This window comes from Gallus gallus, chromosome 4, assembly GCF_016699485.2.
Source record: "Gallus gallus isolate bGalGal1 chromosome 4, bGalGal1.mat.broiler.GRCg7b, whole genome shotgun sequence".
Lineage (NCBI taxonomy): Eukaryota > Metazoa > Chordata > Aves > Galliformes > Phasianidae > Gallus > Gallus gallus.
Window position 1 is genome coordinate 57,485,149 of NC_052535.1, and position 18,096 is coordinate 57,503,244.

The window sequence follows — 18,096 nt, forward strand, 5'->3', positions numbered from 1 at the left end:
GAATGTCTTCTGCAGAGTTTCCTTTTAAGGAAACACAGAAGTACTTGGCACTTATGTCCAGCTGTGACTCTGCTATCTATCTGATACTAATTCGGTTCTTGACGGGTGTGTTTTTGTTTGTTTTTGTTTTGCAGGAAGAAATCTTTTCTATTTTCAGCACTGTACGCTGCCTTCATATTTGGTGGTCGGCACCTAATGAATAAACGAGCAAAATTTGAACTGAGGAAACCACTAGTGCTCTGGTCCCTGAGCCTTGCTGTCTTCAGGTAGGCATTCCTTCTCATCAACTGCTTTTGACAGTAGTCTCTGAAAAGGGTTTTGGTTTCATACGGTTTAACAGCAATGCTAGTATGGCAACAAGCTTGCCCAGAAGTGGCCTTTCCTTAGTGCTGCTCCCCAGGGTTATGTCCTGATCCAGTCCTCACTATAGAAATGGTCCCCTTTGACTTGCCAGATCATACAGCATTCAAAGAGGGGAGAAATCAGTAATGCTCTTGGAGAGCAAAGGTGAAAAAGAAAGCGAGGACGGAAGAAAAAGCATGAATCATTGCAGTAAATTTACCATGCAAACTACAAATGGAAATAAACCAATTAAGACACTAGTCTTGTTCTGATTTGCTAGTTGGTATTACATTTATATGGGTGCATATAAAGAATATTTAATTGAGGTTCTGACCTCTATTACAGTGAGATAAACCTGGGCTACTGTGACTGAGGTCAGAATTTGGCTTCTGGTTATTCCATCAGAAGCAAAGAGCTTACAAATACAGCAAATGGGTGACTCCACAGCAGAAAGGCTCTGTTTTAGGGATGGACAGCTCTAGTTGTGTGTTGCTCCTGTATCACTGAGTCTGGGGAAATCAGGTTCACATTCTTGATAGTTCACTCTACAGTATAGAAAACATTTGTAAACAAATATCTAACACCGATACCTGTATCTTTTTCTAATATCAGTATAATAATTACTGATTTTATTAGTCCACAAGTACAGAAAGCATGTTTGTGTACTGAGCAGCCGTGGACATTTAATTATTTTTCACAGGATGGGAGTATTTTAGGCTGAGAGTTTCTAAAGAGTAAATCAAGGCAGGAGTAGAGAAGTCTGATTATTTTGGTTCTTATGCTTATTTCCTTTCTTCTCAGAATCGTTCTATCACACTGGCATTTCCTAAAACTCTAGCAAGGAAAAATAAATTACATTTTTCACTTATCACATTCAGCTGGAACATGCTACCTGTAGAACTTTAAACTGTGTTTGCTTGATTTTAATCATTCAAAGATTCCTAAAACAATAAGATAAAAACTTTGAGCATTCTGGGATAACTTTGAGAGCAATTTCTAACACTGAAAATTTACTGTTTTCGTTTTATAGCATTTGGTGCTGTGCCTCTGGCTATGTGTGTAATGTCATTCTGTTGTTACTGTCCTGTACACTTCTCTTGCTGAAGTTCAGCAAGTGCTGAATTGCTTCCTAGGTGACACGTCATTTGTGAATCGGTTTGTAAAGTGATCTGTAGCCAGCTGGATCCCTAAGAATATATTCCAATTATACTTTTTTATTGAGCATTGCCAGTAGAAAGAAGCTGACGTATGCAAAGCAGTTGTAGCTCATTTCCTGACCTGCGGGCAGGACACACAACTTCATAACTGTGCTTCGAAGAGGGTCACTAGCATGATTTTTCAAATCACATTGCTTTGAGGTGGCTCTGTAGCTGACATGCAGTGTGGGGCTTGTAAGCAACTTCACTGATTAGTTACTTCTCAAAGACAAAGCAATGTGGTAATAAACAATGTACTATGGTGTGAAAGTGCTGTGTAGGTGGACAGAGAACATTCAGACTTTGAAATCAACATGTTCATTACTTGATAGCTGGAGCTTCCCATAATAAACATATGAAATAGCTAATGCACAGCTACCTATAGTAGCTGCTGGGGAAGTCTGCATGAAGTCTAAAATGTGGTTTTCACCTTTGTGAAGCATCGTGTTGCCAGAATGAACACTCCAGTCACTCCCAACTTTATTGACTCTGTAGCCGGCTGTACTAGACTTTGACTGCCATAAACTTTGCAAGGAACTTGAATTTTACTTTCCAAGAGACTTTTTTCTGGCTCCTTGCATGACGAGGTGTTTCATTTGCACGTACTTGTCTGAAAGACATTTCTGCTTCCTCTGAAGGTAACCTTGGATAGATTTAGATGCTGTTGTTTTACTCGTACACTTATTACAGATCCAGGGAAATGCTCTTCAATTTTAAAAAGTCTTCCTCGTTAGCTTTATGGGCTGTTGAAATACTATGACTTTTACAATACCTTTTGGAAAAGCTAGGTAATATATGTCTGTTGAGCAGTTTTAGTGAGGAAGAAAAGCCTGCCTAGAGAGCCCTCAGTATTGTCCTCAGCCTCAAGGTCAGAGCGAGACTTTTTTTTCAGAGCCCTTGTTTATCCCTCTGCTAGCACTCCTACCGTTTTACCTACTTCAAATATCCTCAGAAATAGTAACACTTAGCAGAGGCTGGAAAAAATTGTGTTCTGGACTTTAAAAAAACAAAAAGGGGAATTACTTGCCAGGCAATGACATGGCCCTCCTTCACAATGTACCCTGCACGCCTTGCTCTTGCCAAGATCATTTAAATGTGGTAGCAGCTACTGTAGGAAACTTGCCACGCTTATAAATAAACAAAACAACTACAACACCCTACTGAGCTTGCTGAGCATTCAGGGAGTTCGGTCAAGAGTAAGTTTTGTGTCAACACTGGCAGTCAGCAGGATCTGAGAGACAGAAAAGCAGCTTTATTTCCCTTTGGAAGCATCAATTAGTTTCGAACATTTTGTCTCTGGGATAAAGTTACTGCTTCTTTGTGAATACCTCTGTGAAGGCACTGACAATAAATCTTGCTTTTCACTTTGAAACCACTGTGAAAACATGATCTTCTGAAGTCTTTTGCTGATAAATTAGTTTGGGATGTTTTTCTTGGGTTGTTTTCCTTTTTCCTGCTAGCAGATTTGTTGATGTGTTTCAAGCACTGAGGACGTTGTTGTGTGACATGACATGGTTTTGGTCTTTTTTTTTTTTCTTCCATTTTATGCACTTCATTTGCAACCAGTTGGTTGTGCACTGAGGTCCTGTGGGAGCAGCTCTGTGCTGTTCCTTGTCAACAGGAGCCCACTGTTTGTTTTTCAGACGTGTAAGACCCCAAAGAAACTGTTGCTGATTCACCTGCATGTCAAAGTGACTGTCAGCCATGTATTGAAGACAATTTCCAAGAGTGAAAAACCTGCAAAAACATGAGTTTGAATTGCCAGTCCTATGTTTGTGCTCCTTTGAACATGAGGTTAAGGTCGTTCATTGACACCAAAGCATTTTTTTAGTTAGTGTATATCAAAAATGCCATGCTGGCATCCTAGAAATTAGCAAAGCTGAGACCAAGAGTCTCACAGGAGGACGTGTAGTCATTAATTCATGGTTTCATTACATCTCAGCTGGATTTTTGTTGTTCCTTTTATGGGCCTTAGAGTCTGTGTGTGGGTAGCACTGCCATCAAGGAGCTCACATGAGGGTTTGATTACCTTGCTTTCACAGAAGACAGTGGAATGGCACTGTTTTCAGTCACTCTCCATCCTTAAAGGGCTGCCAGCAGAAGAATCAGTGTCAGGATGCTAACTAATAATAGCAAAATGTTGTTTTCCCTAAGGAACACAGTCACATCAATAGAAGAGAGGAGGAACCTAAAGCATCTATTGTGGTGCAGTTGTATGCAGGGAGGAAGAGAGAAGCTAAATATGATTGTGGCTGGTGCCATGAGAGGCATGATTTGCCTTCGTGTGGCCAAACCACACATTCCTGAAGTTGCTATCATCATTTGAGGTCATACAGATTCTAATACAGCTTCAGCTGTGCTTTGTAGCAGAGGCTATAGGGTATCTGTATGCCATTCTTCCTGGGAAACACTTTCTCTTGAAGAGGTTGAAATGGTGTGAATGGCCACTAGCTGCTTTCCACAAAGCCTCAGAACTGAAATATTTCAGTAGCAACTTATTTTGTATTTGAAAGACACAGCCGAAATGTCTCACTGGAAGAAGGTTACTCACTTTTCTTTTATGAGACTGCTGTAATGGGTTTGTTTCCACAAGCACAGCAGCATTTTGTAGAAAGGTATACACTTGTTCTGCAGATTGCTCCCAACGAGATAACCCAAAATAAATTATTATATCAGCAGCTCAGTCCTGAGATGAGCTGAGCAGAAAGGACTGAAAATAACTTTAAAAACAGGATTCTGATTGCTTGGATATGGGACTCTGAAATACCTTCTAGTTATCATGCCTATGCGTAAGGCAATTGATGAAAACTCACTGAAATTTCCATCCAGTCTCAAGGTCTGCCAATCACCACGGAAATTAAAACACACCTTCATTTCATACATTGCTGAACAGCCCATTAAAATCTTAAAATACTCTGAAATTTTATATAGATTCTGAAAATACATTCAAAGAGAACATAAATTAATGAAAAGAACAGTATTTGCCAAACAGTATTAAAGTTAATAAGTAGCATTTAAGGTGAATTAATTGTCTTCTCTCTTTTAAACTTGAAAGCGAGGGAATTATATTTGAGAAGCATTGATATTCTCAACATGAGATTGTTCAGAACCCAAATATCTACTTAATCATTGTTTCAATTGAGCCATCCTCATCTACATAAATGTATCTGATTTTCTTATTTAACAGACATTGGGAACATCTTTTAGTTACAATTTTGGAACCAAAGTTGAAAGCTGGGTGAAAAGCAGGAGTTCAGAATGGTTGGAAAGAAGACAATCCCTTGGATGAGATGTAATAGTTGTAAATCCAAGAGGGAAATGCAAACAGTGCTATGCAGGGTGCATTTATAAATTGCAGAACAAATGCTATTAAAATAAAAGTGTGGAGGTGGTAGAAATATATGGGCTAGGAGCAATAAAGTCCTATCAGGAAGACATGCCCAATGTGTATGTTTTTTATTCTAAATAAGAAAAGCATCTCATGACAAACATATTTATTCCCAGAACTGTGTTTGATGCCACATGAGACCTGGCTAATGCAACTTTACAGGAGATGCAGATAGCACTGGCTAAACAATTCCTGTTAAAATTTCTTTCTTTAGAATCACAAAATCACAAAGGTTGGAGAAAACCTCTATCATTCTGTTCAACCATCCACCTATCGCCAATATTTCCCACTAAACCACGTCCCTCAGTACAACATCTAAACGTTTCTTGAACACCTCCCTTAGCAGCCACTTCATTTAGCATAAAAGTGGGCTTCCTTTCTTTAAAAAGTGGGTTTTTTTTTTTTTCTATTTGTTTGTTTTTGTGACTGGAAATCCAAATGTAGAGTGAATGCAGAATGTTATTTGGAAACCAGCTGTAGTGCCCATTAGGTCCTGCTGTCCCCACTCAAAATCAGTGAGAGCGTTGACCCTCTGTAACTCCAAATTACACCTTTCTCATGCAGTCACCCTGCCCCAGTCCACAGGAGCTGATTTCTCTCAACACTGAGTGGCGAGCTGACTGGGCAGTGTGTCGGAGGACTAAAGAACTGAGCCTGTGTAAGCAGAACATGGGTAGTGAGCTACAGTTTAGCAAAGCCACCACCATGTGACTAGTGTAAAATGTTCTTTCTAAGGTGTTCTTCTAAGCAGGTGAGCTTCCTCATGCCTGTGTCACTCCGCACCTTCCCTAGATTGCTGCTCCATCCCTGGCAGATTTGCTATTCACCAGCTGCAGGCAGCCCCATGGGTTGGGCTGCCCGCAGGAGCGCTGAGCTGAAAGGGGAGATCAGTGACTCCAGACCTGTAGCTGCCATTTAATTTATGGCTCTGAGCATCTCATTACAGCTGTATTATAACTTTTAGCTTCCTTAAGCCTTCTTTATTCAGTCAAATGCTAGTCTTTATCTGTAACTTAGATTTTACTTGAGTTGTTACCTGCCTGTTTTACAGCTTTAGTGATTGCTGGTTCCATTGGGTGGCTTGATTATCTGCTAAATCTCTTACTATATTATATTTTGGCTTTATTTGCCCAGGATAATCTCAAACTCCTGAATAGATGCATTTCAATGCTATACATGGCGGTTACTTTGCCAACTTGATACATTTGATCCTGTAAGTATCTTTAAATTATCCCGCAGAAATAGATGTGTCACTTTTTTTTTCGGATTATCATTTAAATCACTGGAATATTAGTCATTCTAAAATTTTCTTGAGATAACATTGGATGCTGAGAATAATTTCAGTGATGACACAGGAACAAGTGCAAACGCTCCTAAAGCATTCATTAAGGATTGCTTAAGAGGTACACTGTGCTTATGAATCCTCACGGGCTGCTTTAGAAATCCTTAGATGTATTCCTTAATTCTTATGAGATTTTGCACCAAATGCAGGGCTTATGCAGGAAATTGATTTTTTTTTTCTTTTTTTTTTTTATTATCAGTTTAGCCACAGTCTAAACTTGCTGAAATAAATATCTAAGAACTGAGAAATAGTTCTCAACAGAAAACTGCCTCACTGTATATACAGCCTTCGCAGGGTGCTGAGTCTCTTTAGCTGCAACCAGAATCCAGTTATTATTTAGTGATGGAAGAGTGAGTTATTACTTGAGAAATGACAGCTTTCGGCAAGACATAGTGTTCCTGCAAGTCCAGTGTGCCAGGTGGTCAGGGACCACTGTCAGGTACAGCAGATTGAGGGGCAAAGAATAGATGACGGGTAATTACTATTGACTGGGTTGGAACCGACTCTTTGGAAGTCAGATGAAATAGAGGGATGTGTGGGTAGAGCTGGAAAACTGTTTTTTGTTCTTTGCAAGAATGCAGTTAAATGTTTTTCGGCATCGTATGGTGTCTTTGTAAGCAAATTCTGCTGTTCTTTCATGTTTCTTTGCGATGACCAAGCACAACTGCTGTAAGAACTACTCACAAGAATCTGATGCTGACATTTGTTTTTCTGTGGCTCTTTATAAGCAGCACAGGCTCCTCCAGCAGCCCACAGTGTGAGGCTGCATTATTTTTGAACTCTGCTCCTCAGGATTGCCTGAGTATAGCTAATCCCAGTTGTAAAGAAGGCAGGTGTGGGATCAAACTGCGTTTCCTGGGGGGAGGATTCAGGTTTGGTGAGGAGGGACCAGAAGGCAGTAACTGTTGCAGATTGATTTTTATCCACAGATAAATAAGCTTTTCTAAGTAGCAGTTGCAGCAATTGGTAGAGGTGTTGAGCTTGCTCTTTAGCAAGAGAGAATCAGATGGATTTTACTCTGCTGTGGTGTTAACATGATTAAAATTGCTCAATGACAGCATCCATTGATTTGGAGCCCTGCAGAGATGTCACTGTTTGGGATGCTCAGTGAGGTCCCTGGAGAGGAAAGGAAATAAGCCTGTTTTTTGTTTTTGTTTGTTTGTTTGTTTTCCAATTTTGTCAACAAAAAGGACAAAGAAATGGTTTTAGGGACCAGGTGAATTGTGACTCGGAAATCTTATGATGAGAGAAGAGTGGATGGGAGTAGCTCCACGTAGAAGTATTTATTGCAGAGGAGAGAAAGAGATTGATGCAAGGAGCACAGTATCTGCCCTCACTCGAAGCCACAGAGTGAGCTGTCACTTTAACATACCTCCAATTCCTCCATTCCTTCCCAATAATTCATCACATGGGAAAGTCATAACCACCCAGGCATGAATGCATATGCTTATGGGTATATAAACCTGCACAAATGATATATTATTTCTTAGAGCCATGTAAAATATTTGCACAATTTTTAAATCACTCTGAGCTGGCCTGGCTTCAGGTTTCATCCCCACTGAAAACTCAAATGATTTGCATTAAAAAGCTTGCTGGAGAAACATCTGGGTCAGATACAGCAAATGGGTCTGAAATGCAAGGTTTGTATGTTGGAGTGGTAGAGATGGAAGGGGAGTTCTCTAAATTCTGCTTTGGGGTTTTGATAGGACTGAACCCAAACCTCAAAGTATGCGTGAACTTATGCGAAGAAAACTCTTTGGGCTAAACCAGGGATAAAAACTGCAAAGATCAGCAGAACTTTTGCTTGCACACGTGGTACTTGGAGCTAGAGCACCCCATCATAATGCACGTTCGGTACTGCTGACTGCTAGGTTTTAGAGTGAGTGTCACACTGAGACAGGCGTATGTTATTCCTCAACCCCTTCTTCTCTTCCTTTTATTTATTTATTTATTTATTTATTTATTGAACAATACTGTGGCTTTGATTCCACCCTGAATAAGACTCCATCACCTTCAAAGTGGGCAGGCCATGAGCTCCATCTGTTCTGCTGCCTCGTCAGGGGATGGGAGAGGGGAGAGGCTGAGGAGCAACGGAGCAGTAGGGCTTTAGAAGGAAGGTTTCCCTGCAGGAGGCTGCCCAATTCTTTGTGTTCTTGTACCCTTGCAGAGCAGGTAACTATTTGTGTCTGTGTGTTTTGGAGGCACCACAACATAGACAGTCCATCTCTAGTTAGCAGATACACCTTCTGGAAGAAAACAAATGTTTCTGAATGATGTGTCCCCTCAGCTGGAGGGGTGAAATTACAAGTTGGAACAAAAGCCTCATTTCAAGCTTTCAGGGAGTTCAGGAAGCTAAAGACACTTATTACTCCAAATCATGCGTGAAAATGGTGCTCTTAATTACAGTAGTTACAATTACAAAGAAGACTATAGGTACCTTATTGCCTTTCAGATGCATGAACTGAAGAAAATGAGTTCTATGTTCTTTCTAAAGTATGAGATTAACGTGAGTGCTCTTCAAAACTGGTTTCATAACTTTTGAAAATGTGCTTTCTAAAGGTGTTCAGATTTCATAGGCAAAAGGGACATCATGGAACCAAGTTGTTTTTTCCATACTTTTCTCTTGTTCCTGCCAATTGCAAGAGAATGATTAATGGTCCCAAATAATTTTAGCAACCAGCTAAGCCTTGGAGAACACAGGTGCACTGTTTACTGGGCTTTAAATTGTCTGTTGGAAACTGAGCACGAGGATGTCTAAACTCTTGCAAAAGGATAAAGTAGTGTAGCACAAACCTCCTTCTTGAATAGTACAGTTTTACACTAAAATTCAGTTCTACACTGAAAGTGCCATAGACAGAATGAGTATATAAATTATTATCATGGTTCAGCAGCATCAGTGAAGAGTTGCTAATGTTTTCATACCTGTGCCCAAAGTTTGTTTAGTTAAAATACGGGCAAATTATAGCTAGCGTACTTTTTCCCAGTGAAACAGAAACAATATAGAGCCAAAAGGAATTCTACTTAGGTGCACAGCAACATCGTGATAGTTGCAAATCCCAGCATTGCAGTCTTCTGCAAAATCCCCAGACTGACTTTAAAATAATGAGATCTTTTTACTGTGAGAGTGCAGGGTCCTGTTTTTGTCCATGCAGTTCGCTGCACCTGTGGCTGGGCTGGCTTGGTTATGTCTTCACTCTTCTTCTTCCTAGACTTGGATAGAAGCCTGTTGAAATGAACTTCCCATGGAATCACTTGTTGTTGAATGGCATTAAATAGTCACATTTTCTGCTGTTTTATCAAATGAGGTCATTAGCAAAGGAAATTGTGAGTTTTTAAGAACATTGACACAGAATTTTCCACCTCACTGGTGTGGTTTTTGTACCTGCAACTGTCACAGGGAGTTGGGCATGGATTGGGATCCACTGCAGAAGGGTGGTTTTAAGTGCCTGTTTTTCTTCTGGAGTTCACTGGTGCGAGTAAAGGGATCAGCAAGGAGCATTCATACAAAGCAACCATGATAATCAGAACAGCAGCAAAAAATCCACAAGGAAAAAGAATTCCAGTATTTTCTCCTACCATAGAACACGCTGCTGGGATCTGGTCCTACACAAATCTGGGGGGCATGATAAAGTGAAATAGAAGCAGGGATGCTCTTAAAACTCATTATATAGGCTCTTGTTTGTGGCTCGTGTCCAGCTGTGTCAGATCAAATCCATGCTTGTATTAGCGTGATATGTCAAGGGAAAATAGGAGTACAACGAAGTGTGGGTTAGGCATGCATTGCTCTTATCTGGTCTTCTAGCTAAGTAAGTTTTCAGCTGTTTGTGTTTCTTGGATAGCAGGGCTTTATGAACTTTCACTGTGTCTCTCTGCATATTACTCTGTATTTTATGTCCTGAGGGTATGCTGCCAACGTATTAGAGGTGCCCATGATGAAAAGGTGATGTTAAGAAGCATATGTCTATAGACTATTTATCTTTGTTTGTTTGTTTGTTTAATATCTACAAACTATTTAAAGATGTAGATATGCCTGGGGTGGTTAAGACAGAGAATTTGTAACTTGGAAGTTTAGGGAGTAGTGTTAAAAAGTGAGAAAAAAAATAGTGGTAGGTCAGAAGATGCTTTGTATGAGGGTCTTCTCTCTGAAAATGCCTCAAGCCAGGGCATTTATGTGGATTCTGTAATACTATTTGCACTGATAGAGTGAGGTCAGATGTCCTGCTTAAGTCAAACAGATCTCATGGACAAGGTGCTGAGCCACATGCAGTTCATGACATTGCACACCATTGCTTGTCCTGGCTCAGGCACAGACTTTTTTTGACAGGACACTTACATTTCAGTTTGCCTTACCTTTCAGTCTTTGAAATGGATCAATGCTTAGCCACTTGACAAGGCTGTTGCAAGAGTAAATGTCATTAAGGACTGAAATATTCACAAATAAAATGCTGAGAGCCTTGGTGATGCCAACACAAAGAGATGCCTGAAGGAAGTTAGGTCTAAACCTGAATGGAATCCAGCTGAAGAACAGCTTTGTCCTTTGCGGATCTTTATACATAGACATCTGAGCTAAAGCAATTGCTTACCTAGATATTGCTGAGGCGCTGGTATCTGTGGGACAACCCAAGCTGGCAGTGGTAGATCACTTGGCTGTTGGAAAGCAGATAAGACCAAAACTTTGGTACAGCAACAGGGAAGGTCTGCTCTGCAGAGAGAATTGAGGTGTCCTTTTCAACACAAGCAGATTCAATGGGGGGATGGAGTTTTTCTGTGAGGTACTTGGGCCAGTTCTTGGAGGTAAAACAAGAAGGTGGTTTGCATGTGTTTGCCAAGAACAGTCTCTCTTCAGGGCCAGGTCTCTCTCTTTACATATCTTTTGAGCATGTTGCTCAAAAGCACCTCAGAAATGTTGAAAGATGGTGAAACAACAGCCTATTTATGTTAATCTTCTCTGCTATTGTAAAAATAACAGTTGGGCTCATTTTGGATTTTGGATCCTTTTCTAGGCTCCTTTTCTGTGAGATTAGAGAACATATCCTATTGCACTGACTGAGACACTTTAGATCCAGATAGGATCCATCAATTCCATGTAGGCCACTGAATGACAGCCAGTTATTTCCCATGTTTCATCTGTAGTTAATGAACGGTTTCTTAGTTTATGGTTGCTTACTCTGCTGCAAGGATACCATGATTTTGCAATCACAGATAGTTAAGCCTAAAGCAACCTTACAGTCTCTACGCTGTATACATTCCTGCATTCATCCAATGAAGTTTAAGGGCAATTAGTCAGGAAATGTATTTCTCGCTCAGCCCATGCTTCCTTATGTCAGGAGGCTGGTATTTCACGGCAGGTCTTGCCAGTCTCCTCCCTGCAGGGGAACGAATGTCATCTGTGCAGACTCTTGAAAGGTTATTGTTATGTTTTTAATTCTTCCCCAGCCTTGAAACTGTCTGGCATGTCTACCCCAAAGGGTTTGTGAACAATAGGCTTCAAATGGGCGCCCAGGCACCTATAAAAATGAGTAGGCTCAGCCCCAGCTGTAATACCCTTTCCTTATTTTGCACCACCCAAGTAACTGCTTTAACCTGAACATTCCAACTCAGCTATAAGTCATTACCCTTACTGCAGCCAGATCCTGGTGGAACTGAAAGAAATGCAATTTCATACTCTGCTTTACAGATTGAAGGTGGCCTGCCATATCTCCTGTACTAACTACTAAAATTTTCTGTGAGGGTCTTCTCCTTGCTAACACAAAAGCTTGTTGTCTCCTAGAACACTTCTCCTGCAGGGCCCAAGGCCACCAGGGAGTGTAAACACAGACAGGACAAGGGGGAATGGCTTTAAACTAAAAGAAGGGAGATTTAGGTTAGGTGTTAGGAAGAAATTCTTTATTCAGAAGATGGTGAAGTCCTGGCAGTGTTGCCCAGAGAACTTGCAGATGCCCCATCCCTGGAGGCATTCAGGGCCAGCTTGGACTGGGCTCTGGGCAGCCTGACATCATGGGGGAAACCAGCCTATGGCAGGGGAGTCAGGACTGTGTGATCTTTAAGGTCCTTAACATCTGAAGCCATTCTATGATTCTGTGATTTTAGGTTTGGAGGAGGCAAACAGCTCCATAAAATTACTCCTTTCCCACTTGTTAGTAGTATCATCACCCCTGCTGTAACAAGGCAGCAAATACACTGTGATCTGAGTGCTTTGCCTGTCCACAGCCATCTTAGTTTACTGCTTTTTATTTCAGGAGTTTCTGAGTTTCTTGGCCATGTCAAATTCAAGGGTAGCCATCCAGTGAGGAGCTAAGAGCATTTCTAATGAAGGTGGCTTCGGCTGCATTTCTGTTCAAGAAACTTAATCCAGACAGTTACTTCTCATACAGATGCTTTCTCAGTATGTTTTCCCAGTATCTGCTTATATTTTATGTGTTTCCAGGCTACCCCACGCTGCCAGCCCAAGGGGTGCCCACACACCTTGTGCTCACCCCACACACCACCCACTCCACAGCCTCTTACTCCCACATCAGGGTGGCAGGTGTCAGGCAGTTGGGCACAGAAAGGCCATTTGATTTTGTTAAGAGACCAACCAGAAAGGAGAAAGGTAACTTGAGCTGACGAGCAAAACACTTGCTGAACGGGCCTGAAAGCTGAATGCAGCCTGATTTATCACAAAGAAGGTTTAGAAAGCACTGCATTCTTTGGTGGGGCTGACCTTTGAACATCTCTTTCTAACTCAGTGTTCTTCCTCTGTAAATATTTTGCATGCTAAAATGAAAAAAAAAGCTGCCTCCTTTTTTCCTCACCGTTGCGGTGTGACAGGGAAGGGCTTCAAGGTCGTTTTGATGCCAGAGTTGGCGAGGAATGTCTGCCCTCCTGGGCCCTGATTATCCTCAATTTGGGTGTCCCAGGACCACACTTGGAGGAATCGCGTTTGCAGAGATTCTCTGACTTGCCTCCTGGGCAGATGGGGACAGAATTTGGGTTTTGTTTTCCTCCAGCCAGGCTGTGGGGCTCTGGGTGCTAGACCAGCCTGGCCACGTGCCTGTGCTGAGCAGTCCCTAGGAAGTCCCTATGGTAATTCTCTAGTACTGGTCAACACAGCATGGTCTTGCTGTCCGGGGGCTCCCTGCTGCTCCCTGCTGGTGCCACGTCTGCACAAATTAGAGCTCACAGGGCATGCTTTAGAAAATAAAAGCGTTTCACTTCTGACACCTCTAGCTAATGTATTTTACACTCATTCTGGTCACTGTCTCTGCAGAGACCTGTCCGATGGGTGCAGGGTGTTGGATCAGCTTGTTTGGTTTTTTTTAGGGCACAAATCCAGAGCAAAGGATTTCCTCTCTGTAGATCTCACAGTGCTTTCAGGACATGCTGCTGCATTGTGTGCTGAACTATGTGCTGAAAAGTTGGGGTGTGGGCTTGTTTCGAGATAAGAAATTATTATCAGGGTGAATAATGTCTGAGTAGGACATTACAAAATGCAGTAATGCCATTGCTGTGGGATACATGTAAGCCTAGATTTCTTTAGCTTTTTTAATGCATTTTTTTTAATGCAGCAGCCATGTTTCCTGCTCAGTCGTGCAGTGTTTCTCCTGGGCTGGGTTGTGCCCTGAGCAGTGCCAGTTGTAGAGAGGTAGCTGCAGAGGGAGGAGCTGCGCCTGCAACAGTGACAGCTGGGGCCAAATAGGGGTCTCAGGTGACTGCTGCCCTCTCTGGCTTTTGGGAGCCATGCTTCTGACAGCAGGGAGGAGGAAACATGGAGCAGTGAGCAGCCTTTGGCCATTGAAGACCGTTTTTGTCTTCTGTCACATCAGGGAGCTCCTGGCCCTGAGTTTTCCTTCAAAAATGCTGCCCTGACCCATGCGTGTGATGGCTTTTGAGGCCTACATTTGAAACCAAGATTGTGAGGGAAAAGTTTTAGATTTTTATTTTACTCATGGATGCGTTTTGCTCATGTTATAGCCAGCAAAATATCAGCTGGGCATTTGTTAGCCTAGCAGAGCAGCCACTGCCTGAAGGGAGGAGAATGTAGGACATTCTGAGTCTGAATGGATGAGAAAGCTGCATTAGCTGGTGCAGTTTGTTTCTGATCAGTCTCTCTTGTTGCAGAAGGCTGTAATTGTACAGTAATTCACTGCTACCTTATTTCTGAAATCCCTGCGGATGATTCGCGCTAGACAGACTGCTTTGGTAAGCAGTTCACTTCAATACCTCACAAAAGCTACAGCACAGAGCAGGGCGAGGGCAAAATGAAACAGAAGTGATTTACTGAGCAAGCAGTGTCATCACTTTGCTGCACATCGTGTCTTTGCAAGATAGAAATGTGTTGGTTGATCTTACCTCACAGAACAAACAAGATTAAGTGGCAGAAGCACAGCAAGCTCTCTGGATCCAAGGCGTATTTGCAGGCATGCACTAGATCTTTTTCTGTCTCTGGTGGCGTGTGCTTGTTGGCAAGTATTTTGGCACAAATAGCTACCTGCCCGCGGCATGTATTAGGATCAGCCAGCTCAGTTACTTCCACTTTGCTTCTTCCTTATTTATAAAGCCTTCCTTTGTGAATTATACTAAAATTCAGTTCGTTCTTCACTGATACTGATTTCAGGTCAGTCTGTTAAGCTATTGTCGCTTCTTCTGGAGTCATGAACCTCTCTTTAGGGAAGCCACTGTACCACGAAATTACTCCTGCTGCAATTAAGAATGAGTGTGTGTGTGCCCATGTGCACCCGCTCCAAAGAGAGCTCTGCAGTTATTGCTTAACAGAAAGACAGGAAGAGTCACATCCATGCAGTCACTAGGACAGCTAAGTGTGACTGTGCCATCCCCACAAGGCAAATACTCTTCTGCTCTCTTATCAGTCCAGATTAAGTCCATGGGCATCCATTTTGAGTCACCTGCAGTTAAATCAATATCTGCCTGTTGCTTGAGCCAGTGCTTCTCTCATCTGAGTACGCACTCATGAGTTCTTCTTGGCTTTAAAACTTGAGTAATATATGATATTTTAGAAGAGCGGTACAATTTCTTTGCAAACAAAGGGCCATAGTTGCAGCTGTTCGATTTCCTAACTCAAGATTTCCTCCTTTTTTGCTGTTTTAATGTCAGCTCTGAAGTATTTGCTAATGGGAGAAGTAGGTAGCTGGCTGTGTATTGTTAGCTCTTCTGCCCGATCTTCCTCCACCCGGTTTTGCCACCACCTGAAACACAGGAGGCAAGCAGCAGCCTGCCCTGGCCAAGTTGAGGAGTTCAGTGCCTCGGGAAGTGATTTGATCACATTGCTGTGAAGATCTCCTGTCTTCCTGAGAACGAGAAATGCAGCTCCTAGGAAAACAGAGCATATGTGAAACACTGGAGAGAAGGCATGGAGCAAGTTGCACTCAGTTTCAAAACTCCTTCAGCAGGCTTGGGCACTCTCTGCCAGGTGAAAGGGACCGATGCCAGAAAGACATAAGAAAAACACGCACAGACAGCACTTCTGGGAGGGAAAATCCCTCCATGGAGGAACCACACTGCAGGCTGTGGAGACGCCTGGAGTGCTGCACTTTCTCTTCTCTGTGAAGGGATGGATGAGTCCAGAATCTGTATTCGAGGGACTACCACTGCTGTCTTGCCTAGTCGTGGGAACGTATGCAAAACTTTGGGTGGCTCTGTTGGGAAACCTAGGCTCACCTAAATACCTTCTGTAAACCTGTACCACAGCAGGGTGAGTTTTTTGTTTGCATGCAGAACAGGAGGACTTGTCTGGTAGTAGAACCTGTGAGCAAATACCACCATTCAAATAGCAGCTAATAATAGTAGCTTCTAAGGAGTACAGAGCAGTGTTGACCACTGTCTGAATTTTCTGACAGCAAAGTCAAACCTTGCCCAACAAAATGGAAAAGTGCAGGAGCATAACTTGCAGTGGGCAAGGGTGGGCAAAGGGCAGTGCTGCTGCTAAAAGCAGGCAAGTTGGACTGGTTATATTAATGCTGTAGATTTGGAAATCTAAGTACTTTATGCAAATAATATAAAAAATGTTTATGAAGGGCTCGGCAGGCTTACTTGAACCTTCCAGTCTGACCAAGTAAGACACATAGGACAGGGACACAGAGCAGCTAGAGGGGAGATAAAGTGTGCCTGGGTAGAAGCACAGGGATGTGAGATATGAAGTAAGATGTACTCAGCCCCAGAGGAATTTGGACCTTTCTTTGCTCCAGTTTTCTGAAAGGTGCTTGTTTCACTCCCTGTTCATTGTGGCCCACCAAGCGACAGCGTTAAACAATGGGCAAGCATGTTCCTGTGAGGCAATTACTTCTGCAAATTGCCTCACTGCTGAGACAGAATCTCCTTCCGTCAGCTGGATGTCTTCTGTTATCTGAACCTATCTCCTTTATAATTGCACTAATTAGTATAATTTCAAATCTCATGATGTTTCTCGTTTACAGAACACTATTACCTTGTACCTCACTGATGACGTGAGGGTGAATCTATACTGTTTACAACAATTCAACCAGTCAGTTCTTCTGTTAGCAATGACCTGTTAAGAGATGAAGTCAGCACGTGCACCAAACCACCAGCCCTGACCACAACATCCCGCTACAGTCTGTGTACCCTTCCTGTTTTCTTCACTGCTGAGAACTCCCAAGGATGTAACACGTACAGGGAGAGATACAAGAGAAAACTCAGGAAATCAGAAGAGGGAGTTGCTCCTGATTGTATTGATGGCAGCTCTTTATTAACTCATGTCTTGTAATATTCTAGCCACCAGCATCAAAACTCTGCATGTTGTTTTCAGTGGAATTAGGGGTCTCCAACTGTTCCTGAAAACAGAAGGCTCCTTCCTGTAGTAATGAAATAAAAACCATTGACGTTACCTTTCCAGACTTTCACCAGGGAATACTACTCCAGTCCACTTTGCACATATGAGTTCAGAATACCTTCCTAGAAGCCAGAAGAGTTACTCCAACTTTAAGGCTGTCTCAAGCTCATTTTTTTCAGCACATCTATGGCTTTTTTTTTCTCATAATGAAGTGACCACATGTAGATGCCAAGTATCTACTCATCTTTCTTCATTTTCTCTTTTTTTTTTTTTTTAAAGTATATTCGGTGCTGTTCGAACTGCTCCTTACATGCTGTACATTTTGATGACCAAAGGCCTGAAGCAGTCAGTGTGTGACCAGAGTTTTTACATTGGACCTGTCAGCAAATTCTGGGCATATGCATTTGTGCTAAGCAAAGCACCTGAACTAGGTGAGTACCCTGTCTCCCTTTTTCTTGCTATGCCTATTTAGAGCAGAACAAAGAGAGCACTCTCTCTAAATGCCATCAAGTTCAGTGCTGTTCTTTCTCCTCTGCCTCTCTGGCAGTCTGTCTAAAGAACAGCTGGGCCTTTGTCGTTGTTTCAAAACTACTTTTCTTGCAATTAATTTGGCAGAGTGTAAAGCCCTGAGATTGGTTGCTCTAGTCATACAGGACAGTCTCATGTGTTTATATACACCTCAGGCTGTCCAGATGAAGGTTTCCAAAGTGTGCCCCATTTAGACACATCTTCAAAGCTGAAATTACAGCTCAGCTTTCTGAGCTTTCTCCTAGCCTTTGTCAGCACACCTATGACGACGCTGGTTTCAGGTAACAGAACAGGTAGGTCCGAGTCCTCAACTAAGCTCCAGTGTATATAAAGGACTGGAGACTGTCTCATCACCAACCTGTCCATTAATTCCTGTAGCCTATCTGCTATCTGTCAGCCATGGATTTTAGCTACCTAACAACAGCTGGACATCAGCCATGGATTCACAGTTGTGAGGCATCCTGTAAATGGCAAAAGGTTTTCCTGTTCCTCTTCAGAGCTCCTGCTGTTACAC

The 18,096-nt window shown here is 42.2% G+C and overlaps 1 protein-coding gene across 8 annotated transcripts in view; it reads left to right on the forward strand.

Annotated features, from left to right (window-relative positions):
• The window catches only part of ELOVL6 (ELOVL fatty acid elongase 6), a 70,545-nt gene that overhangs the window by 44,413 nt on the left and 8,036 nt on the right, over positions 1-18,096 (forward strand). For all 8 annotated transcript variants that reach the window (XM_046940314.1, XM_046940316.1, NM_001031539.2 and 5 more), the window contains 2 exons: positions 135-266; positions 17,334-17,485. In XM_046940314.1, the coding sequence (XP_046796270.1) occupies positions 135-266; positions 17,334-17,485 (284 nt within the window). The remainder of the gene's footprint in view (positions 1-134; positions 267-17,333; positions 17,486-18,096) is intronic.